The following is a 24777-nucleotide window of genomic DNA, read 5'->3' as shown; positions in this document are numbered from 1 at the left end:
TTCAAAGGAGTACAGGTCTGCTTTGTGTCCTTGTGGCATCATAAATGCCCACAGAAAGGGGAATCCTTTAGTTTTGAATGTAGGTGTGTGGGTGTGTGTTTCTATCTCTGCATTTTGGAGCACTGCCCCCCCCCCCCCCCCCCCCCCCCCCCCTCCCGATGGTGTTCTCTTCTGTCTTTGTGGGCCCAGGGTCGCTGTCTGTGTGAGTGAGTAAGAAGCACCAGATGTTTTAGATGCATTCAGTGTGACTCACCATCAGCAGCACAGGCCTGGTGCAGCCCTGTCTCATCAGTCCCAGACCTATAGTGCTCCATCATCCATCAGTTTCAACTCCAGCAGGATCCTAACAGGGACAATACAGCAGTAAGGAGTGAACTTCCCATGGCTTGATTATAACCAGGTTAAGTTAGTGCTGTTTTTATGCAAACATTTCAATCAAGGTATTTTACACACATGAAAGTTACAATGACAAAAGAAATAGATTGAATGAACATGATTGCTCATCAGTCTTTCGAATGACTCTTGGCTTGCACATCGAGTATAATCTGATTTCCGTCAGAACTTTTTTTGCACACACCACACACGTGAAGTGAACTGGATGCAAGTGTGGAACTGTGTTTGGGGGAAAAAAGCAGCATGATTAGCAGTGGGTGAACAATAAAACTGGTTGGAATGGGAATGATAGCAAACAGCTTGCACAAGTTTCACTGCAACTAAAAGTTACTCAAAATTCACCTGAGCAAACAGTTAAAAATGACAACGGAGGATGATATTTTCAGACCACCCAATCTCCTGGACATTGATGTGACTTTTAAACAAATAATAATGCCAAGGAAAGGACAAGACGGATGGTTGAGAATGATGCATAATAGAAAAGTCTTCAGAACAATTTGTTCCTTTTTTACTTATGCTGGCAAATGTAGAAGTGACTGCATTTTAATAGATATGATGCCTGAGTAAGGAGTGGAAAAAACAGGATGTCAATGCTTCCCTCCCCTGTCATAGAGCACAAGGGTTCACTCAATGGTTTGGTGAGTATAACCAAAAAGATGTGAATCATATGCTATGACCTTCACATCCACCAACTCTCAACTCGATTTAACACCTATGGGAGATTTTGGACTGACGCGACAGACATTACTCTCCACCACCATCATCAAAACACCAAGTGAAGGAATATATTTTGGAAGAATGGCAAGGTGCTCTGAAGTTGTTCTGGCAACACATGGTGGCCTAACACTTTACTTAGACACTTTATGTTGGTTTTTCCTTTAATTTATCACCGATGTGTCATTCCCAATGCATTTTTATTTGTATTTCGGATATTTAAAGCCAAGTGCCAGTAACTGAAAGCAGAATAAGATGTTTTGTCATAGAAAATGGAAACGTCTTGGCTTCCATCAATGTGCATTTGTTGGTCCTGACTCAGCGCTAGATCAAATTACATGTTAAGATGCGTGTCTTGTGCAGTGTCATATTTTGTTCGTTTGAGTATTACAACAATCGTATATATCATCTGCTCTGACTTTGTTTGAATTGAACAGGATAATTGTTAACAACCTGTGTCATCACCTTAAATCATTAAATTTACAGAATTGAAAAATGCCCTTTTCAATTAGGGAACTATTGGTGGGTTTTTTTTAAAGGCCCGACTTTTAATCGCACGTTTGTCATCAGCCCTATTTTGATTTGCTGGTTCTGGATCAGAATTGAAAAGTCAAACCCAAGCTGGTGTCGTCAAAAAATCTCTGTGAGCCCCGTTTGAATCTGACTCCCAGTAGGTCGGAGTCACGGAACAAAGAATACGAGGGGAGGGTTTGATTCGATGCAGGTGTCAAGCTCTGGTGCAGAAATGGAATATGGGCGGCAGTGGGCCACGTTACAAGGTCAGCGGTCTTGCAAGACATAAAATTTACAACAAGTATGCATTTGAAAGAGTAATGTCTAGACATATCTGTAATATTTAAAAGTCTGAACGTATAACTGCAAACAAGTCAAAGAATTCACAAATCACAGAGGAACAAAGAAGGATACTCTTTGGCTCCTATTTCAACTTCTGACAAATTTTGACTTATATCACAACTTCTCTGTTGTCCATTTAATCTTGTGATAAACTTAGGCCCAGCTGAAATCAGAATATTCATCAGATGCAGAGGTAAAATAAAAGGCATATGTAACTGAGAGAGTTAATGTCTACAGTGAGACATACTGTATTTAGGCCAGTGGGTGTTCACCCCCTAGTCTACACTAAACAAGCCCTCAAGAGCCCCGCTGTGCTGGGCATCTTTACAGCAAAGTCGCAGCCAGCCCTCAGTCCGCCGCCCTCCGTCATTCCCCTCCCACCCCAACTTTTCACCCGGAGCTAGTGTTTCTGCTTGGACATCTGTACAGGGTTGGCAGATGCAGATGTTGTTGACGGCTGTGAAGCCGAGAGGAAGTTCCAGCCTCTCCAATGTCCAAATGTTTCTTTTCTTCATTTCCCTGTTTTAGTTTTTTTTTTCAGATGTGAAAGAGAAGGGGTGGTACTTCTCTGAGAGTGATAGGAACCAGATTTGCGTCGCTCTTTTATTTTTTAAATTTTTTTTAAGAGCACAGAAAAACTTTTATTTGTATGCATTTTGGTTTCCTCCAAAAGTATGATCCTGCGTTATGGAAGATTCTAGCGTACTTTGATTTGAGGGTGGATCTAAATCTTTGAGAGCATACTCAGACACAAACACACACATTGCACACTTGCTGCGTGACTCATAGCATCTTCCGATTCACAGCTGACTTTAAGTGAGACCTCCTGAGAGCTTGGGAATTGGTGCCAGCCTTAACCAAGTATGTGTTGAAGGTTATTTTTCTTTTCCAAATTATGTATTACTCTGATATGGCCAAAAAGGGCAGAGATTGGAATTCAGAGTCGTTATATTTCTAAACAACCCATATTTTCTTAAAGCCTTCAATATTCAGGTTTAACAATTTTCATATGTAAAAGGAAAAAAAATGCATTTTAAAATCCTCAGAAAAACAATAGATGATGGCTGGGTAAATAAGTCTTGTTTATCCTGCTGGTTATAGTGCTTTTTGCATTAAGCTGCTGCTGTTGTTAATTTTTTGTGTCTTTCCTCTCCCATGGCTGTATTTCTTGAGTGTTCTGGATCCATTACTGAAGGCATGACAGCATCAGCAAGAGATTTACCCCCTCCCCCCCCTTTTATTTTCACAAGGCCATAGCAGCTTGCAAAGCCTGCAGATAATATAAGATGTTCTTGATTGTTCGGTGTGCCGCAGTATCATATCCTGCTTTTCTTGCCTTGACAACCAGCGCTATTATTTAAGAGACCCAATCCCTAAAACCTTGAGATCAACAGTGACTGTTACACACTGAAGATCTTCTGATGGCCCCTGCTTCTGACAGATTGAGCTCACTATATCATGGGGCTGCGTATTGAGGCAAGATTGTTAAGTTTTCCCATCGTCAGGGGACTTGTCAACTCCAGGACAACCCCTCAAATATTAGTCACCTTGTTGTATAATGTTTTTCTAATCATAGAATTGTTTTCTACATCATAAAACCTCTTCCTGTTTACAATTTTGCAATTACTTTTGTTTTTGCATCATTGCCATGGAGCTTAATATTAATCTTCTATCAGTTGAATGATGTTTTTATTCTCGATGCTCACAGATTTGCCTTATAGTTCAACAGTGTTTTTTTTGTTTTTGTTTTACCAGCTTCCAACCTTGAGGCAATCAGAGACAGCAAATCCGTAATTTATGGTAGGGGGGAGTACGATTTGAGTACACTTTCTGGGCAGCTTCTGTGAAGTGGGTGTACTAAAACTGAGCACAGTTTTAGTTTGTGATTGTTTTTGACTGACACATACTGTTAAGCCAAGCGTGACAGTATTTCGTCCAACTAGTGGAGACAAGTTGTTCTGACAGAGCAAGCGGTGGGACAGGATGTGGGCCCGGAGAAGTTCCTGTGTAATCGCTGCCGAGATCTCACATACCGTTCCAACTCTGTAAATGCTTTTGTGAGCCTCTGGTTGCTGCTCCTCACAGCTGAGAATGCAAACTGGGCTCAAATGGAGGTTGAGAATCTAATGGGTGAGACGAGTGTTTGCAATCTCAAGTGTCAACCGTAGCTTTCCTTGAACCCTGGTAATTGTACAAGATACATTGGTTGAACAGTACAGACTACTCATCAGGCCTGAGTGTATACAAACACACACACACACACACACACACACACACACACACACACACACACACACACAAGCAATTGGAGGAAACCATGTATATGATAATAGATAATGTAATGAATTGTGGAGATATGGATGCATCTCTATGGATGTCAACAGCTGGTTGCGTGTTTAATTTCTCACTTTTCTTAGTCTGTGTAGACTTATGCCTATTTTAAATATGTACTGAATACGTGCCTTAAAGGCATAGTTTGACAGTTTTTTGTTGTTGTTTTTTTTGTATTTGGAAGAAGCAAAGTTAGTTATTTATGCTAACTCAAGCTAACTGGCTGCTTCCTTCATATTTAGTGTACAAGCATAAGAGTTGTGTCAATCTTTTGTTCTAAAGCGCTGCAAGAAAGCGATTGCTTATATTTCCCAAAACACTGACCTGTTCTTTTCTTTGTCTGATTACAGTTAACACACACACACCCTCCAGGCTAATTCTCTAATTGATCAGGAATGTCTAATGGGTCATCAAACACTGATTCATTTGAGCCAGCTCAACAGTCTCCTGCTATATTAAGACTCCAACTCATTCCCCCTGGATCCATGTCTGTGAAGTTTCCTGATTTGTCTGATCGGATGAGTCAGGCGGATTTTTTACACTAATAGCTTCCATCGGGGCGGCCGGGCCGGGCGCATTGTGGTGATGAGGCGGCACATTTTGTGGTGAAACTGGCAAAATCTGTAAGATGACAAGCTATGGAGGGGGGGGGGGGGGGGGGGGGGGGGTTATCCGCCAGAACCTTCTGGGCCCATTACTTAACTTGACTCAGAACTTCAAGGCAAAGATTGGACTCGGGGATTGGGAGGCAGTGTGGGACTCTGGGATTGAAAGGGTTAGGGGGCAACAAACATCATCTGTAATTGAGGTTTGCGAGGTTTTGGGTTTTTCTGCAGGCTTGCATATTCTCCCTTAAATTTTTAATGTCTGTTCAGCATGTCTCAGCCAGTCCCAGCACCAAGTGCAGCTGGCAGAAGATTGAGCTGGAGACAGAGACCTCACATAACATCGCTGAGAAAGCCCAGAAAGACAACATACAAATGAAACCTGCCAGGCAGGAGACACTGAAGGGGCCTGTGTTCTTTCGAGGCCATGAATCTGGAGGAAAGAAAACACATAAATGAGACCATGCTGTCAGTTCATGTGGGAATGCCCTTTATTTCTAACCAATAATCCCCCCATCTGAGAAAACTTGCTGTCGGAAAGCTGCGGGCCACACTGGAGGGGAAGAGTGTGGTCTGTGACCCCTGTCTGATAAAATGAATAAGTGCAAACACAAAGCTGGGGACATGTTTTCCTCCATCCGTCTTCCTCTGTGTTGTTGTTGACAGGATGATTGTATGTTAATTTGTGTGTCTGTTGTCACATGGGATTTATATCCAAATTAACAGCAGTGCTCTGCTAATCCCAGTGTGCGCGTGCGTGTGCGTGCGTGTGTGCGCGCGTGTGTGCGCGTGTGTGTGTGCGTGTGTGTGTGTGTGTATGTCTGTTGTCACATGGGATTTATATCCAGATTAACAGCAGTGCTCTGCTAATCCCAGTGCGCGCGTGTGTGTGTGTGTGTGTGTGTGTGTGTGTGTGTGTGTGTGTGTGCGTGTGCGTGTGCGGGCGTGTGGCCGTGCGTGTGACCTTGCTAATACATGCAATCCTCTGTGAGTGTGTGGTTACCGTCTATGTATAGGAATAGGCTCAAACAAACTATAGAATACCCAACAACACACCAGCTGCACTTTACTGCTCTGTAATTAGTGCATCGAAATCAACAGAGCTCTAATGTTGCCTGGCTCCCCCTGCCATGTCTCACTAACCACTCTGCCAGTTTCGTTCATCTACATAATGAAATGAACCCAAATAAAAGGCAATGCTTAATAGCACGTCGGGTTATGGAGTCCAAGAAAAGTTGTAAAAATATAATTGAATTGAACGGACCATAAAGTTCCTCTCCAGCTCAATGTATATAAACAGAGGGTGGGAGGTTAAGGGGTGAAAACAGATACCACCACATGACGCTGCCTTGCCACAGTTACTGTGTGTGTGTGTGTGTGTGTGTGTGTGTGTGTGTGTGTGTGTGTGTGTGTGTGTGTGTGTGTGTGTGTGTGCGTGTGTGTGCGTGTGCGTGCGTGCGTGCGTGAGTGTGAGTAGAGAGACACACACAAACCATCCTTTTACACACTGCTATGGCTTAAATCTGTAAAAGAATACATCAGATAGCACACAAATGAGCCTTTCTGTTCTTTGTTAAAAAAATTTTTTTTATTGTTTATTTAGCTCTTAAACAGAGCGAGTGATGATAATATTGAAAATGAATTGATAATGTCAGTGGTGATTTTCAACTTTCCTCTGTCCTCTTCCTCCTTGTCTGTCTTAGGTCCTGCGTGGAGCTCAGCTGATAGCGGTGGCATCGGCTGATGGAGGGGCCACAGCAGTCGAGGGCTCCCCTCTTCCACCTGACATCCAAGTGCAGTATGTCCAACTAGCCCCCGTCGCAGATCACACAGCTGCCGTACAGGTGAGACACAAACTCGCATACATGTTTACACAGACTCAGATTTGTTTGGTTCCGAATAGCAATCCAAGTGCAGGGGTATGCAGCTAACGCTACAGTTTGAGCTGAAACAGACCGGATTACTAATCTAAATCCATTCCTCTTCATGTTTTAGTTTTTTTGTACCAATTCATGTCACGTCTTTTCCTCAGTCTGATGTACATTGACTAGACCTCAGTCCACTGGTAATGCCAATGATCTGTGCAGTATACTCAGCCAAACTATGATAGTCCATTCATTCTTGGTACTCTGATGTGTAGTCGTTGCTCTTTTCCCTGAAATACACGTGTCTCCTGGATAATTTAATGCCTCTATAAGTTGACGTTGCGTCAGTTATAAATATTTCAGCTTCGTCCCTGGTCTGGTATGTCGAATGGAGCTAAAAACCTGGTACTAATGAGCCTCATCAGCTGTTTCTGGTGAAGATGCCAGTCAGAGCCACGGCATTACCTTTGCAGCTGATTCAAAATGTCGTCATTCCAAACAAACAACAAGACCACACCACCTCAAGTCATAAAAGACTGACACGAAATCCAAGAGGAATTTTATTCGACTTGGCAAAACACTCCAACAAGCCTCTGCTTCTCTTGCCAGTAGTGGCACAGGAAACTAACTTCTCAGCTCAGTGATGAATTATTTCTCAGCTCGTAGTTATCACCTAGAATGTGCACAGCCTTGTCCTTTTTAGATTTATTTAATGTATTGGATTTTGTTTTTGTTTTTGAACAAGTATAATTTCATGCTCATCCCAGTGTTGAAATGGTTGGACAGCCAGTCACCTCATCGCCTGCCCCCCCGTTTTTCAACACCATACAGCCATCCAGTTTGAACAGTGGCTCATTGTGCTTGTGTGAAGCCTCCCCAAAAAACAGATTCCAAAATATGTCGCACACAAAAAGGTGATGTGACTAAAGATGAAACATACGTGCTCTATTAAAGGAATGGGCAATATTCAGTTGTCTTTATTCTGAATAATTCAGCTCCAACCACCTTAAGAATGATGCAGAGGAATCCATTCATGCTTTTTTTCCCCCTTGTGTAATTTTTCTTCTTTCTTCTTTTCTTTTCAATAATTTAGTTGATGACTAGGAGACAAAGAGTCTGATTGTTGTGGTTAACACCTCCCCTCTTTTGTACTATACTTATTTGATTAGCTTCACAACAAGGCACAACGTATCCTGAAATATTTCATTCACATTTACGGTAATGTTAGAGTAGAAAGTAGAAGTGTAATTTTCCGCAATTTAGCCAAACTACTTATAGGTACAATGAGTCTTCTTTCCCCCTGTTTTCGTAATTTAGCTTAAATATAAAGCACTTAACTTTGAGTCTCCATGGCAGGTGCTTGGACAAACAGTAATTTGACATTGTGAAGTGGAGTGGATGGAGTGTTAAAAGAGAAGAGTAGCAATTAGTTGAAATGCCTTGAAATCCCTTGACGATTGAGCACGTTGAGCAACAGCCACATGTGGAATCAGGATGGTGTACATGCACATGTCACGGCGGCCTTTGAAGTGGTCAGTTTAGCTCTGCGAGGAATATTGAACAACAGCACTTTTCCATTGTTCTCTCTTTTTTTTCCTTTTCTCGAAAATGTCAAATATTACGTTCTCTTTACTGCCTCTAGCCCTCCCATGCTAAACAACGGTGAGACCTAATGTGAGTCAGGTCTTTTCTGTGTTGTTGTAATACAAACAGAGAACCTCAAGTGATGTACGACCGCGTAAAATACCAGTCCTGTCCTGATATGATTTCCCTGCAGACTGTGTAACGTGATGTATTAGATTCACCTCCCTGCATGACACGCGGGGAACAAATGTGCTGACCGGCTACAGGTTTTGGCATTTCCTTGTTGAGACTTTGTCTTCTCAGAAAGACCCCGTGTTGTTGTCCATTTGTTGTCTGTAGTCGTCTAGGTGAGCGTGGACGTAGTTAAAGCAAACTATGTTAATTCATTTCTTTTTTTGGGTGTAGATCATACACAAACCGATAGATTTATTTATTTATTTGTGTATCCATGTGCATGCACAATTATTGCCACCTCATGTGCTGCATTGCGAGATCTGTGCCCAATGTAACTTGGCACAGTGCGCAATGAAACTGTTTGTTTACTCAACTGATTTGTTTGAATGGAGTTTTGTAATTTCTAAAAAGAGCTCATTCTTCCAGTGTTTGACTGTACACAGATCTTGACAGAAATCAACAAAGTTCACAGGGGTCTAATCAGTCATCAGCTCTCCGCTCAATGGAGTTTGGGTTCAGTAAGTTCCCACGGACGCAGTCGGCTACAGAATGAAACCTCCTGTTAACAACGTGGCGTCTACTGATCAAACATTATTTGAACTGGCAAAAGCCGGTTTTTATTAAACTTCAAATGTAAGGTGTTAATGTGCCAAGAAAACAGGCTGGTACTTACATACAGCATACGTCCATTATGTTCAAGTAGACATTTTGTTTTAAAGAATAATGGATTCAACTGAGCAAGAATCTGCCCAGATCTCTCCGAACAATAAACGATTATGTGCCAAACATGGAGCTCAGTAGAGCGCATGCTTCCCCTTTACAGTCTCCTCAGATTTAACAAAGCCATACCAATTTACACAAACACACAGATATCAGACCCCTAAATATGCCTTCATCAACATCCAGGCATAATTCCCTGGGAAAATCGTGAAAACAAAATCTTGGATCCGAGGCTTTTTTGTCCCGAGCCGAGACAAAATTGAATGGGTTCTTTCTTGGCCCAATGTCCCATCCTTCCACCAAGTTTCGTGAAAATCTGTCGAGTTGTTTTTGCATAATCCTGCTGACGAGTTGTTTTTGCATAATCCTGCTGACAAACAAACAAACCAACCAACAGACGGGCGAAAACATGACATCCTTGCCCGAGGTTAATATGTAATGACAGACAGAAAGCAAAAGGCGAAGAATGGCACTGACCGATTTCAACGGTAAATAAAAACTCTATTGTGAAATCACTTTGCAAATAATCATTGTGCCAGGCAAGACATGGCATGTCTTGTCTGGCACTGGGTGGTTTATTGTCACAGTTGGGTTTTGATGTTCCAGAGAGTAAACACTGCTGACTTTTTGCTCCGAGTTCAGAGTTAGGTCAACGCTAATCCTTTCCCCCTTTTTTCTCAAAAGTGTTGAAAAGTGAGAACTGCGCTCATCTGTTTCCAGACACATGGAAACATTCATACAAGTTCTTGCAATATTACTTAAGCTTTTTCATATTTATTTATCTCTTCATTTTTCCCTCTCTCTTTATATAATAGTTTCCATTACACAAACTAGATGAAGTAAGCGGGCGATGCACAGCGATATGGGGCATTTCTGCAGATATGCGGCTGAATTTTGACTTGGTGTGATTTATCTGGACTTGAGGTCTAAAGTCTGGACAGACAGGTTTCAGCACAGTTCTCTGAAAAATGCCAGAGCAGTGTCTGATAACACACACACATACGATTCAAAGAAATGGATTCATTATCCATCAGTACTTTCAAACAGAGGGCAAGGGGCCATGTAATGACAGTTTAACATGTGCAAACACTCATTTGAAAGACCTGGACCCGTGGACGAGGTTGACTCGGCCTCTGTACCACCCGTGTTTACAGTGTGTCAGCCTGTTGTTTCTTCGTGTGTGCTGCTGCGGTGCAGCTGTGCTCAAGTCGATGCGGTTGTGCGGTGAGAGCACGCCGGACTGGATGGAGGATTAAATGAAGCAGGTGTGTTTGACGGAACCTTTGGCGTTGCTTTTGAGGAAGGAGTGAGTCACGCTTCATGGTCGTCATCCAGGTACTGAGTCATTAACCTATCATCTTTTTAAGACGCTTGTACCCGCACACTACCTCGCTCTGTCTGACACCGGCCGTGGACACAGTCAGAGAGCATTAAAATACAAACAGCTCACCTCCTGTCAGCCACCGATCACTCTGCTTCTTTTCTCATTCCTTTCACCGCCGTCCTCTTTCTTTTCCCCCTGATATCTCCCCTCTGATCTCTCTCGTCATTCCTCTGTTCCCTCTGTCTTTGGTCCATTCACTGTGGTTGTCTCCCACGATAGCACAGGCGCAGGGGCTTTAGCGTGGGTCGGTCTCCGTCTGTTAGTTCACAGCAAACACATTTCACCTGTTGCAGGTTGTTCTTTTTAAGAATACACACAATATGCTCAAGCAGGATGCTACATAATTGGTATGGTTCTCTCTTTGTATGTGTCTCAGGCTGCTGAGCTGACTCCAGCCCTGCAGGCGGACATGGAGGTCAAGGAGGCCATCCAGGGGGCCATCCAGGGAGAGAATGGCGAGGTGGTCCAGATCGTCACCTCTGTGGCCACCTGAGAGCCCACGTCTGGTTCGACACAGCCTAGAACTCTTGTCCTGTTGCACGGCCGAAGAAGCTGAATGGAACATCAGAAGTCGACAGTCTGTTTAACAAACACTGACGGTCAATGATGGAATCGAGTGAAGATGAATCTTTTTCAGGTTTTTTTCTTTTGTTTTGTTTTCCCCCTGTAAACTGCTCAATCGTTGCCAACCAGATGTGGCAATGTGAAAATGTTCACTGAGAACTCGAAAAGACCATGATGCTCCAAAAACACTCAAGCCGTGCTCTTTTCATCACCAGAAGGAACCGGGCCATGGCAGAATACACAGTGGGATTATTGTCTATCCAGGGAGTTATGCTGCGTATGCAGACCATCACCCTACCACTTCATCAGCGCACTTGTTTGTTTACATCAACATTGGAAAATAGCGGCGTTATTTGGAGTTAAAATTCTTGGCTAACGCCGAAACCCCTGTGAGGGTTTGTAGAACCTCTGAAGCCCACGTCAAACAGAGGCAGCCCCGTGCTCCTTCTCCCGTCCTCGTCTTGTCACGGTTGGAAAGCAGATTTAGCTGAGGACAGCTACTCTTGGTTGTGATTCACTCGGTTTCCCGTCACTCTCCATGAATTAGCCCATACTGTGTCTCCCGGCTGTGAGCGCTTCCTTCCTTTGTTCAGCTTGTTTTCATATTACTTCAGCCACACAGCTTTGTTTGATTTACCTAATTGTATTATGCTGTAATTTTTGGGGAGCTTTAATTTCAGAGGTAGAAGACCATGAAAAAGAAGAGATGGTGCCAGCGGTTGACACTACAAGTCACTTGTCGAATACCAAGAAAACCCTGAAGTTGTTTATCCCCCCCACCAGTTCTGTCTCTGTGAAAGATAGATTCAAGTGAATAAATCATGTTTGTGGTAGCCATGAAAGTGTGTTTTTATTTTGGTTTCTTTCTGTATTTTCTCTTCATTTCCAACAGCCCCGGTCATCAAAGTGGCTTCAAAGTTTTCGGAGACGTGACTTTGCTATCATCTGACAAACAGACGATTGAGGAAAGCATGAAATAATAGTTTGCTTTTGAGGTCTTGTTTCAAGTTGAGCAAGTGGATTTGCTACTTTTTGGAGCAAATATATATCGTGTCAGCTTAAACAACCATAGGATTAGGCTACTGTATTGTCAGCTGTACAGCAAGACTGTTATTAATATATTGACTGCATTATGATTATATTTATAAGTAATTGCATTTCCCAGCTGTTACTGTTTTTCTCCACTATGTGGTTCTGTTGATCTGACAGTGAAAACGGAGAATTCATTGTTGTGCCGTGCTGGATTGATCCTCCTCTGATGATGAATCTTTTTTGCGGTCATCGAGAAAAGAGATAAGCGAGACACTCCGAGGCCGCGTGTTGTTTTGGGGAAGTTTCCCATGCTCGCTGTGATGTAATAAGTGTATTTTGGAGTTGTGGAAAGAACCAGGCAACACAATGAACTTGATAAAACAACATCCATGGTCTTGGCCGCTTCCTCTTGTTTCCTTCTAGTCTGATGTTGCTGTCTCTGACCCCCTTTAAATCGCCTTGTCCCCTCTACTCTCACTCGGCTTGTTTTCCTCTCTCTTGCTCTCTCTCTCCCTCTCTCCCTCCCTCCTCTGGAAGCTGTGTTAAAGTCCATTTACTCCCCTTTAAAATTGTTCAGTAAGCTGGGGCTAAAATTTCATAGGATAGACCGGTGGGCCAATACCTTTGAAATAATCTTGATGTAGCTGAGTTAAAATGTCTGCTTGGAGGACTTTGCCCCCCCCGCCCCCCCCCCCCACCCCAAGAGACTGCTCCATTAAATCTTGGACTTGGAAGGAAACAGACCCTTGCCCATAAATGTCCTTTGCTTTTCGCCTTTTACAACCCTGGGCTCCGTCCAGGGGCTGGAGTGGTTTCCATAGAGACAGGTTGCCTCTGAGATAACCTGCTGAAAACATAAATGAATGATGGAGAAACAAGATTGTGTGTGGAAGGAGAATGCGTGTTTGGGCAGAGGGAGTGGAGTGATGGACAGAGACCAGGCGGTGCACCTTTGGCTGCTTCTCTCAGCGGCTCTGTGTTCTCCTGCGCTGAAGGCAGATCTGCTGGCACTTGCTCCAACATGCAAGTACCAACCCCTGCCTCTGTTACGTGCCTCTGCGTTCTCTCTGGTTTCAGATGTGTCCCGTCCCCCCCCCCCCCCCCCCCCCCCCGAGCTCTAAGTTTTTGACAAGACCGGGTTGGTTATCTTGGGGCATGTAAAGATGAACTGACATATTTGTTTAAGCAAAAATACCAAAGCACAATATGTGTCTTAATAAATCAGCATTTGTTAATCTTTGGGAAACAAAGCTCCTCAGGGCCAGTGGACGGATGGCAGCAGAACAGCGCTGTCGCAGTTTACAGCATATACTTTCTCACTTTTTATTACTCCTAAAGGTCCTGACCAAAGCAAACTTAGGCTTTTTGAAATATTTCTCTATCATCTGACTGGATATACTGTGAGCACAAGATTATTCAGCTTTGTACATATTATTCTGTACGTGTTGCTGCTTACATCACAGTAATGCATACAGACAGCAAGTCTCAGACCTTCGCAACGTAGCTGTTGTTAAATGCATCATTAAGTGAGGTGTGCTCATTTGTGTCAGTTATTGGGATTTGGAAGCCAGTAGTCTGACGTTTAAGTGCCCTTTTGGTGAGAGATAACAAGCTGCTACATTAAACTGACTCGGTCATATATCCTTTTTTTTTTTTTTTTGCATCTGACTTAATATGAGATTGTTAAAACTCTCTCCCACAGTACTAGTGAAATAACTTTTGTTTAGATATTCAATAACAGTTGTCCATGTAGGGGTTCCGAGGTGGCACGAAGAGATACATCTGTCCGAAATCTAGAGATTTTTCAATACAGATGGTAATTTCCACTCTAAATCAGAATATATTATTTCAAGACAGTGTCCTGGATCAGATGGTTCGCAGTTCAGACACACTGTTTATTACAGATCTGGATCGAGACCCTCTCTGCATGCTGCGAGGAGGGTTCCAAAACGAACAGAGCAACACAAGAGTTTATATACCACACCATGAACTCACACAAATTTAGACCATACCATACAAGGTTGAAACTAGTCTTCCCAGACAGATATCCATCACCCAGAAGATATTACTATCGCCAAGCATGGTGATATCTATATCATGACCTTGACTTGTACAGGCAGAAAATTGAGGCATCCCATGCATGACGCATGTGCACCTAACATGTCCACACTTGGAGCATGCTATACATAGTCAATGTAAAATTTTACTAACAATATCGAAACTTGTCACAGTGACACGATTACATTTAAGTGCTATACTATGATTTTTTTCTCCGGGATTATGCAAATTGCAACCTTAATTACCCATAATTATCATTATGTTCTTTTTATTATTTCTATTCATCCTCTAATCGATATATATATATATATATATATATATATATATATATATATATATATATATATATATATATGTATATTTATTTTGAATGCAGCATGTTATCGTCTGTCCTCATTGGTTGTCTGGTGTGTAACGACCCAGCGAGTTACTCAACCCAGCGTGAGCTGGCGCGAGGATTTAAAACGGCCGTGCACGCGCAGAACGCTGTTGTCTAATTACGTCACCCCGGAGACAGCGGAATACATGCACAAGAACTGCCTTCAAATTTGGTATTGGTTTGTTGATGTATTAATTACATCGTTTCTGGTAGCTTGAACGATACGCCTCGTGGAAAGGAGCAGCGTGTGAGCGGACCATGGGAGGACCTCCCTCACGTCAGGCACCAGATGTGCGAGAGAGGAGGGGTACACACACACACACACACACACACACCCACACACACCAAAATGCTTCCTGGTCAACGTGTGTCCTAACAAACAAAGTGTCGGCGGCTCGGAGTCGCCACTGGATGCTGCTTCTTTGAGCGTCGACGGTAAGTTTCACCTTCTCCGTCCGCTGCGCTAATTGAACTGCGCGTGACGTCGATGTCGCGCGGGAGAATTTTAGGCGTGATGACGTAAACGTAACAAGGTTCGACAATGTGATTCGTTTCCCCCCCCTCCCCTCTAAGCCGCTCTCGTTAAAAACGTTGACTGTCTTCATTTTTATTCATAATGTTTGACTTTTAACTTTGTTTTAAAAGCCTGGGCGCGTCGTGTACCAGGTCAATACGTCGTGACGTGTTTCTCACAGCACTGTTGCTCACAGTGGGCCTCAGCTGTCAGGTGAACAATTGTCTGTGTGGCAAGTGCGAGTGATCCAAGCCAATAGATAACACTTTCTCTGTTGTAGGTGGTGACTCGAAGTCAGAAGAGGTCAGACCTTAAAGGGATAGTTCAGTCAATTTGAAGTGGGGTTGTATGAGTTATGCATAGTTAATATGTTATCTTAGGGAAACTGGACTGCAGCAGTTGCCTTAAAAAACATATATATCTGTTCAATTGTGCGCTAAAGGACGTGAAAAAAGTGCAAACTTAAACGTCCGGAAAACGGAAGCAGTGGAAAAAAATACGCCTTTCGGCGTACAATTGAACGGATATTTTTTTTTAAGGTAAGCATTCAAATATGTGGCGAAAAATACTTTTTTTCAGAAGTCTACTTACGCTACTTCCACTTATTCCTCCAAACTCCATTAAATGACATCGCTGATCACCATCTCCATAAGGTAACATATTAACTATGCATAAGTAACTCATACAACCCCATTTCAAAATCACTGAACTATCCCTTTAAATCATAACAGTCTTTCAGCTCCTGGTACTAATTCGAAAATCACCACCTGTCCACTTACGAGTGTGGGGCCATCGCAAGTTATAATTTCTCAGATGACTATAGGGGGCCAGGACTGTTTAATGAGCTGTGAACCTCCAATTTTACTGTCAGGTATTAAGTGTCTGAAGCTCTGTGGTCTGTTCCAGCAAGTGAAGTTTATTAGCATCGAATGCCATTATGAGCAAATATCATTATAAGTCATTGAGATCCTACTGTTTGCTGTAAGCTGTGAGGAATTGTAATGAGATCAACACTGACTCTGTCAATGTAATAAGGCTTTCACACAGTGAAAAATCTTTTTAAATTAAATACACAGTGCCTGACATTGTTATTTTTCCTTCTGTCATTGAATGCTCTTCGGTAAACAGCAGAGGACAATGCACTAAAATTGTAAATTAATAATGTGGATGTACTTATGCATCTGCATCAGGGTTTCGGATAACTTATCTTTGTATTTTTTTTTTTGTATCATGTATTTTTCTCAAAATACATGCCCGAGACGGAAAGGACTTTGTCTTGCTGTGTATTTTTGTTCACAGTTTATAAGTTCATACTCCCCAGAATGCCCCTTTGTTTTCAGAGACATTAGTGACTGAGAAGAAAGGTCGTCCATTTTGGACAGGGGCCGAGTCTGATTCCATGGGAGAACGGCCGCTTATTTTGCAACGCCAGAAAGCTTGCACGTGATGAAAGGAAACTACAATTTGCTCCTCATCGAGCAGACGTGTAAGTGCTCTGAGAGAGCTGTGTTTTATTTACCCCCCTCTTATCTTTGTTATGGTTATGAATATGATTATGCCAAATGTGGCATGCCGTACAAGGCTTTTTTCTAGAGCCCAAAGTGATTGATATCTCAGAGCGTGTTTTCTTCTGGTGCAGCCGTACCAGGAGGTCAGCCCAGGAAAACAGGGACTCAGAGGTTGCTGAAGCTTTTGAACACCAGTGCCTGACACTGCATCCCACCATCTCTGGTTATGTTCACACATTAACCTATCAAAATCCTTAGAGACGTTCTGTGTGCGCGGCTGGCTGGCTCACATTAGTTTACAGTCTGTACGCAGGGGAGATGGACATGTTCTATCGGGTGTTTTGAGTGTTTACTATCTTTCATTAAGAGAGCTTCTCTCCTCCTATAGGTGTATTTGCATGGAGCAGAACGTTTTCTCGTCCTGTATGGGTTGTGCCTTATACTATAATCACAGAGGCCAAGCCGTTCCCTGGCTCACCTAATCCCAGTTTGCACAGAACAGTCTCCTACCAAAGACACAAGACGACAAGAGACACCAAAGCCTTGTTCAGACTTCAAACATGTCTCTGGCTACACAGGCTGCACAGAGATATAATGAGTTCTCACAGTCACTGAAAAACCAAGATAGGTAGAGATCAGCATGACTGGACTGATTCAGTCGATAATGATTAATGCAAAGTCTTTTTCTGACATTGCAATGAATTGGGGAATGAATAAGAGGATCATTGGATGGAAGGGTGGATTACGACCAATTTTAATGGGTTGAAATAATGACAAAAAGAGAGAAGGGAGAAAGGAGAGATAAACTAAGACTTGAGTTCCACTTTTTTGTTGTTGGTTTTACTTCCTGTCCTTGTCCAAAGTTCCCACCTTTTGGATTCCTTGCCCCGCCCTGATGTGTTTCACCTGTGTCCTATCATCCTTGGCTTCCTTGTGTATTTAGTCTCTTCTCTCCCAGTCCTCTTGTTTATCAGCCCAGTTTGACCTCATCCTTCTGTTCTGCTCCCTGGTGGGTTTTTTTTTTGTTTCGTCCCTACCCTGTTCCTTAGTCCTCTGAGGTTTTGCATTTTCTGTTTGCCAACCTCTCTGACCACCTGTCGACTGGAGAATCTGTAAACCTAATATTGAGATTCAATATTCTTCCCTGGACCTTTTTTCCTAAATACATATTGCCTCCTGAAAGATGGTTAACACATTACACCACCATTAATGTGGGTATATAACATAGACAATAGATATTGTAATTTTTTTCATCGTTACACAATCAAATAATTATGATAGTTTCTTATTGCCTATTATTCCCAAAAGTGAACACTGTTGAGATTGAAAGATTGACTGTTACATCACTATGAAATAGTTCAAGTCAGGTGCTGTATTTTTTTTCCGCCTCCCTGCAACAGAATCTAACACAATGTTGATAATAGTTGCTAGTGGGTTCAGTGTGGTATTTGGTTGTCTCTGTGGTCTGTGATTTGTAGTTCACTGAAACTCAGACTACAATTCCCTTGATGTCAGTCACACAGGCCGTGGTGCTGACTGACAGAGGTGTCCTGCATTCAGGTTAATTTAGTGCTGTTTTGTTGGTCTGGTAAAGAGCTGCATGCATTTCAAACCTGTTCATGTCTTGAAGAAGCTCTCTGACCAAAAGCTCAACAATGGAGAGCAAAACTATATTGTTTGTGTGTGGAGTATAAATTGTGAATGGAGCTTGACGTCAACGGCGGTCAAAGAATGATAGTACGCATTTGAAAGTGAGAGGAGAGATGGGAGGCAAGATAGGGAGTGATAGATGAAGATAAGTTGGTATGGTCTCACAACGAGGAATTCTTTCTGGATATAAGGAGTAGACTTTTCCCTTGCACAACAGTGAGTACTGGAACGTTTGTTACAGAGTGATCTTGTTTCTTTAGTTGGGGGTTTGCATTATGGATTGATTGTAGCCTTAATGCTTCTAAGCTGCCAAACGTCTCTTACTGTCTACAGTGAAGTCTCCCTCTTTAATGTATCGGAATATTTTCCGGTTGTGTGATTTAGATGCCACCGAGGAAATGAAATGCCTACAAGAGGTCAGAGACGTTAGTAAAGTAGCCACAGCATATCTTTTTAGAAAATGGTGAGGAAATTATCTCCCTTAAATGGAACACCAGAACACCTGAGCTGTCCTTGCTATGAAATGCTAAAATGTCCACTGTGAAAAAGGTCTGTTGTTTCGTTTCATTCTGTTCACACGGGGAAGGTAACTTTTTTGTGACCTGAACAACCGCAAAACCCACACAATCTTTTTTCATAGAAGCTAATTTATCTGTATGCAGTACTTTGAATGATGCCTCTTCAGTAGCAGTGAACATACAAAATTTGATTATCTGTTTAAAAAAAAAAAAAATCAAAATCTCATAGACTTAAGTAATGATATTAGCTAAAAATGCTAAACTAATGCTTTATTAATTGTGTCACATTGCATTGCAAACATTTTTCTGTCGGCAAAACACAGTACAAGGCCTTGATTGGATGTGGCTGTAGCATAAGAGTTCTAAATACAGAGTACCTTATGGTTGCGTGGCAGTAATGACCTGCTGTCTGAAAACCTTGTAAAGGAAAAACTGTATATATTGGCTATAATGGTATAGATGCACTGCTATGCTAGAAATTTGTGTTTTTTGATTTACTCTTGTGCTGTGGGGTTTTAGCTCTTTGTGGCTCTGGATGGATTGTACGGTACTACAGAATATTGGGAATGATTTGTTCAAGGTCATTCAAAATCAAAAGTTTTTTTTTAAAGCAAAAACCTGGTGATGAGACTAGCAATTTACATAAATCATTTCACAGTCAACATCAGTAATAACTATTTCCGTGGATTCTCAGTTGAAAGTTTTGGTGCGCCGAGCTGCGGTGGCTATCATTGCTTATGTTGATTACTATGTTTTTCTTCCATCTATTTATCACATCTCCACACCCAAATTACTTTTCCTGGGAAAGACCGACAGAACTTGACATAGGATGTCTTAACATCAATAGCTTTCATGAACTGAGTAAAGGTTACACTGACTATAAAGCAGGTTGGTTGTATGTGGCAAAATGAAGATTTCTGCTGCCTTTCAAGTCATGACATTTCCTTTTGGGTTTTTTCTTCACAACCTCCAAAATGTGTGTGGCAAATACGGGAAAAGAGAAAACGAGAAGCAGAACCTCTTAAATCTCTCACAGTGGAATAAATCACATGCAGTACTAAGGCTGAGAAAAAAACAGGAAATACAGAGAGGAGGATGTGATTATACAGCTCAGGCTGTATTTTGGCTTCACTGTTGGTGTTTGGGTTCAATCAGGGTCTGGTGCTGTAAGTTGCACAGCAGGGCAAGATGGTGCCATGGTTATGATGCAAGAGACAAAGGGAGTGTAGAGAAGGAGAGAGGAGAAAAGAATAGACATGGGGCTCTGTTCCCTTCCAGCTTTGACAATAATTCTTGCAATCAGTGCTGAACAAGAACCTTTTTATTTAAAGGATGCACCCTGCCTGCGCCACTCAGCTCAGCCGTACTCAGCCCAGGAAAATGAGGTGAATGTGTCTGTACCCAGCTGTGTCTTGGCTCAGTGATAGTTTAGTGCAATTAGAGAGTGAGAGACGAGATCAGGAAACACCCAAAGGCTGTGTTGTCACTGCAGAGTAACGTGATGAAGTGAGTGTGGCTGGCAGTGGCCCTCAGAAGGCCCAAGGAGAAATCAGATGTAAACCTGCAGGATTAACAAAACTCTAGAGCTTGTACTGAGTGAACTCGCAAAACATAACACTATGTGCAAGTCAGTTTGTTGTTGGAGCAAAAGGCAGTGTTGCATCAGTGAGATAGTGCTATGAATGAGGTCCAATTGAAACGGTGCATAACCACAGACTTATTGTATATCTGTATCGGTGAAGAGAAAACATGTGATTTTATGCATGTTTCTGAGCAGAGAATAGTGTTATCAAAGGTTAGTGTGGTAATACATTCCTGTACGTATTGATGTTGTTGTAATTTGTCACATTTTTAAAGGTCATAATATTTGTGCATGTTATTTTTTGAGCAAGCATGAGAGCAATCCAAATAGATTTTGCTACTTATCTTTTCATTTTTTTCAGGATTTGGTGAAAAGACCATCCCTAAAATATCCCCTTCATAATTTTTTGTTCCCATTCTTTTTTTCACATATGTTTTCTTTATCCTGCACTTGTAGTTTTACATGCAGGCAATTATCTTGTGTTGTGGGCTTCACATACAACACTAGATATCCCTGATATTTGTCACATCCAAGATATTCTGTATTTCTTTCTACCCACATTGGAGAACCCTTTTCATATTGAATTTATCAAAGATCCTCTCAAATTAGTCTTATACCCTTTATCGAACATCTTCATTATATAGCCCATATTACCAACAGTGGTACCACATGAAGCATGGTCTATTATAGCAAATGTCTGCCCGAGATGAAGCGTGAATATTACCGAGACGTTATCACTTTGCCTCTTTAGCCCAGAAACATTCCTAGTTCATGATGCAGAGTGCTACACGAAGATGTATTGACAGAAACATGACATTGGATTCCTGAGAATGTGTGCAAGTGCACTGTAGTCTGTGTGTTGGCGATATGGACTGTCTATATGACTCATCTGTGTTAGCTTTTGTAATTTACTTCTTATTAAATTATTGCATTGTTAAAAAAACAATAAATAAGTAAGTTAGCCATATTACTATGTCAAAGATATATAAATGAAAATGTAATAGAAGTCTGGATTGATATTTCATATAAAATGAATCAAAATGTGGAGTTCTTGACATCAGACCATGCTCATTTGGGAGCGTCTTTGAGTTGTATCCTCTGGTTGTTAGTACTTGAAAGGTAAGCTAGCTGTAGGTTACATATCTTGTGAACAACTTTATTTCAAGTTTCTAGAAATTAACTTTCGTACTGACCAAAATCCAAGGTATTTCCCAACAAGAGTTTTTAAGGTTTCTTGGGCAGCAAATCACTCCCTCTGCAGCCAAGTCCGTCGTGCAGTGCATTCAGTGCTGTGGTCCAATGGAATATTAATTTTCACAATCAATTTTTTTTTCAGATGGATTGAATTTAGAACATATGTTGAAAGTCCTGTTACAATCCCACAATATAATTTCATTGCTGTTGTAAACTATGCTACTGTAGTTTACAACTGTTGAAAGCTCATTAATCAGACATGCAGAACATATGAAGCTAATGTAAGAGCAGATAAATCTATTTCTAAATCCATGTTTTGCTTTAGTGGTTCAGAAAAATTATGAAAAGGCACCAATTTCTAAACTTTGAATAGATGATGAAGTTTCGCTCTTTTGTGGAGGCATGTGGAGAAATCCAAAGTTTGGTCTGCTGTGCATAGTTATGGTTGGTACTCTGATTGGACACAATTGTTTAAAAGGCATAGAAATACTCTAATAATATTTGTATTTTCACAGCTGTAGATAATGTTTGCAGTACTACATGTTATTTTTATTTTGATATTCCTGTGTGCTGTGCGCTTGTTCAACTTGAAAGCACAATAATTACTTTGGATGTCTGGTCTGTCTCTCACTTTAAAGTGTCTGCCAAATGACTAGATTCATTGTAATGGAACTAATTTAGCCTTTCTAAATGACTTTAGGTATTGTTTTATTGCAAAGGTGGGCAAGGGAAGTAAAAGCATACAGTGCTTTTGGAAACTGTATGATGGAATATCCAAAACGTGCTGAAAACAACTTTTGACCTCTTGATGTTTCTTCAGGCAACAAAACAAAGTTGTGGCAATAGACAGCAACAGACTATTGTTGAAGTGGGGAATGACTCGCGCTGTTACTGTCCCCAAATGTTGTTACTCTTCAGCTGCTCATGAAGTTAACAAGTTCACACCCTCTCAAAAGTAGAAAATCCCCAACTTAAAGAAGTCGATATCAAACATATCATTACCGAGTGATTTTTCGAATGCACATCGATTATAGTATATCACTGGTAAAGTATCTTGGATGAAAATTGCTTTAAAATGTGTTTATTGAGTGATTTTTCATACTAATCGAATTGGATAATCAGAAGTATGACCAAAGTTTGAGTGATGCACAGTCATATGTTTTTTTACATTGTGAGGATATGGTTTCTCGATTTTCATTTTGATTTCATGGTCTATTATTTTAAGACATGGTTTGGAAGTAAATGCAAAACACAGCCATTTCATTATTTATTTCTTGGCAGTGAACACAAAAGTTGGTTTTCAAATTGGTCATACTGTAGCAGGGTCAACTGTTCGTTGTTACCAAATTGTGTATTGTTCCAGAGTAAGGTTAATGCTAATATACAGTTCAGTTCAACTATTTCTTCTTAAACCCTGAACAATAAAAACATAAAACAAAATATATGTATAACTTGGAGCTCTGAAAATAGAGCCATATAGATTATATGTTATTCATTTGTATTATTAAATTGTATAAATTTTCAGTGCAGTGCTCTCCTCTCTAAGTTTTTTGCCTCTAAAATGGAAGTTGTTCCTCAAAATATTCACCAAGTGGTTGCTCATGGTGGGAATTGTTGTCAGTGTAAATAAAGAGTACAGTCTAGACCTGCACTCTATGAAAAGTGCCCCGAGATAACTTCAGTTATGATATGCGGCTATATGAATTAAACTGACTTGACTAGACTAGGTTTGGCCAAAATGTATAATGGAAGCACTCACATCGATGTATTATGACAAGCTACAGTATGTGATCCAGGTCATTACTGACCAGGGCCTTCATTTTGAGACCTACACCCAGACCTATGAAGTCACTGCATGTGTTGAGTGAATGTATTTTGATTAGACATTAGATCTCGGTCATTACTGATCCAGCTCTGTGTTAGTTCTATATACTATTTCATCTCTCTCTGCTGTGATTGCTTCCACATGTCAGGCCCCCGGCCTCACAGGCCCACACAGGTCTGTAGTATCTGAGTTTCTGTGGGGTTCAGGAGCCCCTGTAATGGGCTTAGACAATCATAGAGTCCTCCTGGATGCATCAGTAGAGGGTACGTGGAAGCCTGCTGATGAAGAGGTTGGCTGCTGGGTGGGTGGTGGGATAATGTGAGAACTGTTGGGGGAGCAGTGGGAGAGGGGCATGGAGGTTAAATTGAGGAAAGAAGGGGATTTGGGCAGACACACTGTCTGATGCTGATGAAAGAAATTTAGGTCATGGGGACGCCACATGTATATGTAAACATCTACTACATACTCACTAAAGGTAGTGTAGGTATGTGTTTCCATTTAACTGCACATATATTTGTGTTTTGCGTGTGGTAAAGGTGGATTACCAGCGTTTAGTGTGCGTGTTTGGCTTGATGTTATTTGAGAGAATTCAGCAAAGCCCTTCACATGATGGTTCTTAGAGACAGGATATGTTTCATACATTCATAATAAGCACAGAGGAGCTCTGGCTGTCAGTTCTACCCCAGGTGGAGTGTACATCTGCCCAAATGATCTGTGTCGGGGAAAAGCACAGGAGAAATGGGGAAAACAGCTGTGGGTTTTGTGAACACACAGAAACAGTCACACCACGATTTTCCATAGCAAAACGGCCTGCAGAATGATCAAATGACAAACAGTTTGGCAATTTCTTCAGCTCATCTTTCTGGCTCGCTCTCCTGGTGGTGGTAGGAAGCCAAAGGCATCAGTGGTGAAGGATACCCCAAACAAGAGGAGAAGGAGAGGAAGAGGCCGACGAGGGGGATACATTTAAATAACCGTATTTAATTTGTGGAATCTTTTTGGACAGAGGGACTATTGTTTTTTCCAACTATATTGCTGACTGATTTGAGTAAGGTCCCTGAGCCAATAGGACCTTTTGTTTTTGTTTGACACTTCTCAACGTGTATGTATAATCATTTGTAAATGACAGTGAGTTGCATCTCTCTGACCTGGCTGTGTTGCATACCCAATCCATGATCCACAATCAATGCCTTTCTTTGTTGTAATCATAATTTCTATCTTTCATGATGCAGAACATTTGTTGCCACACCTTTTTTTTGTTTACCCTCTTACTATTTTGTTAGGTTACATAGATAATCCGTTGATTATCACATATTTTATGATTACAA

The 24777-nt window shown here is 41.5% G+C and overlaps 2 protein-coding genes across 8 annotated transcripts in view; both read left to right on the top strand.

Annotated features, from left to right (window-relative positions):
- The window catches only part of LOC118315907 (BTG3 associated nuclear protein), a 31299-nt gene extending 19268 nt beyond the window's left edge, over positions 1-12031 (top strand). For both annotated transcript variants that reach the window (XM_035643584.2, XM_035643585.1), the window contains exons 12-13: positions 6602-6742; positions 11002-12031. In XM_035643584.2, coding sequence (XP_035499477.1) covers positions 6602-6742; positions 11002-11118 — 258 coding nt within the window. In that variant the 3' untranslated portion in view covers positions 11119-12031. The remainder of the gene's footprint in view (positions 1-6601; positions 6743-11001) is intronic.
- Positions 12032-14753: 2722 nt separating this feature from the next.
- LOC118315576 overlaps positions 14754-24777 on the top strand; it is a 39452-nt gene continuing 29428 nt past the window's right edge. For 4 of the 6 annotated variants that reach the window (XR_007030988.1, XR_004794883.1, XM_035642959.2 and 1 more), the window contains exon 1: positions 14754-14965. Coding sequence is in view for 2 of the 6 variants with exons in the window: in XM_035642959.2 (XP_035498852.2) it covers positions 14917-14965 (49 nt within the window). In the remaining 4 variants the exon portion in view is untranslated. The other 2 variants (XR_007030987.1, XR_007030986.1) reach the window with 2 other exon arrangements.

This window comes from Scophthalmus maximus, chromosome 7 (genome assembly GCF_022379125.1).
Source record: "Scophthalmus maximus strain ysfricsl-2021 chromosome 7, ASM2237912v1, whole genome shotgun sequence".
Lineage (NCBI taxonomy): Eukaryota > Metazoa > Chordata > Actinopteri > Pleuronectiformes > Scophthalmidae > Scophthalmus > Scophthalmus maximus.
This window is presented reverse-complemented; position numbering and strand designations above follow the sequence as displayed.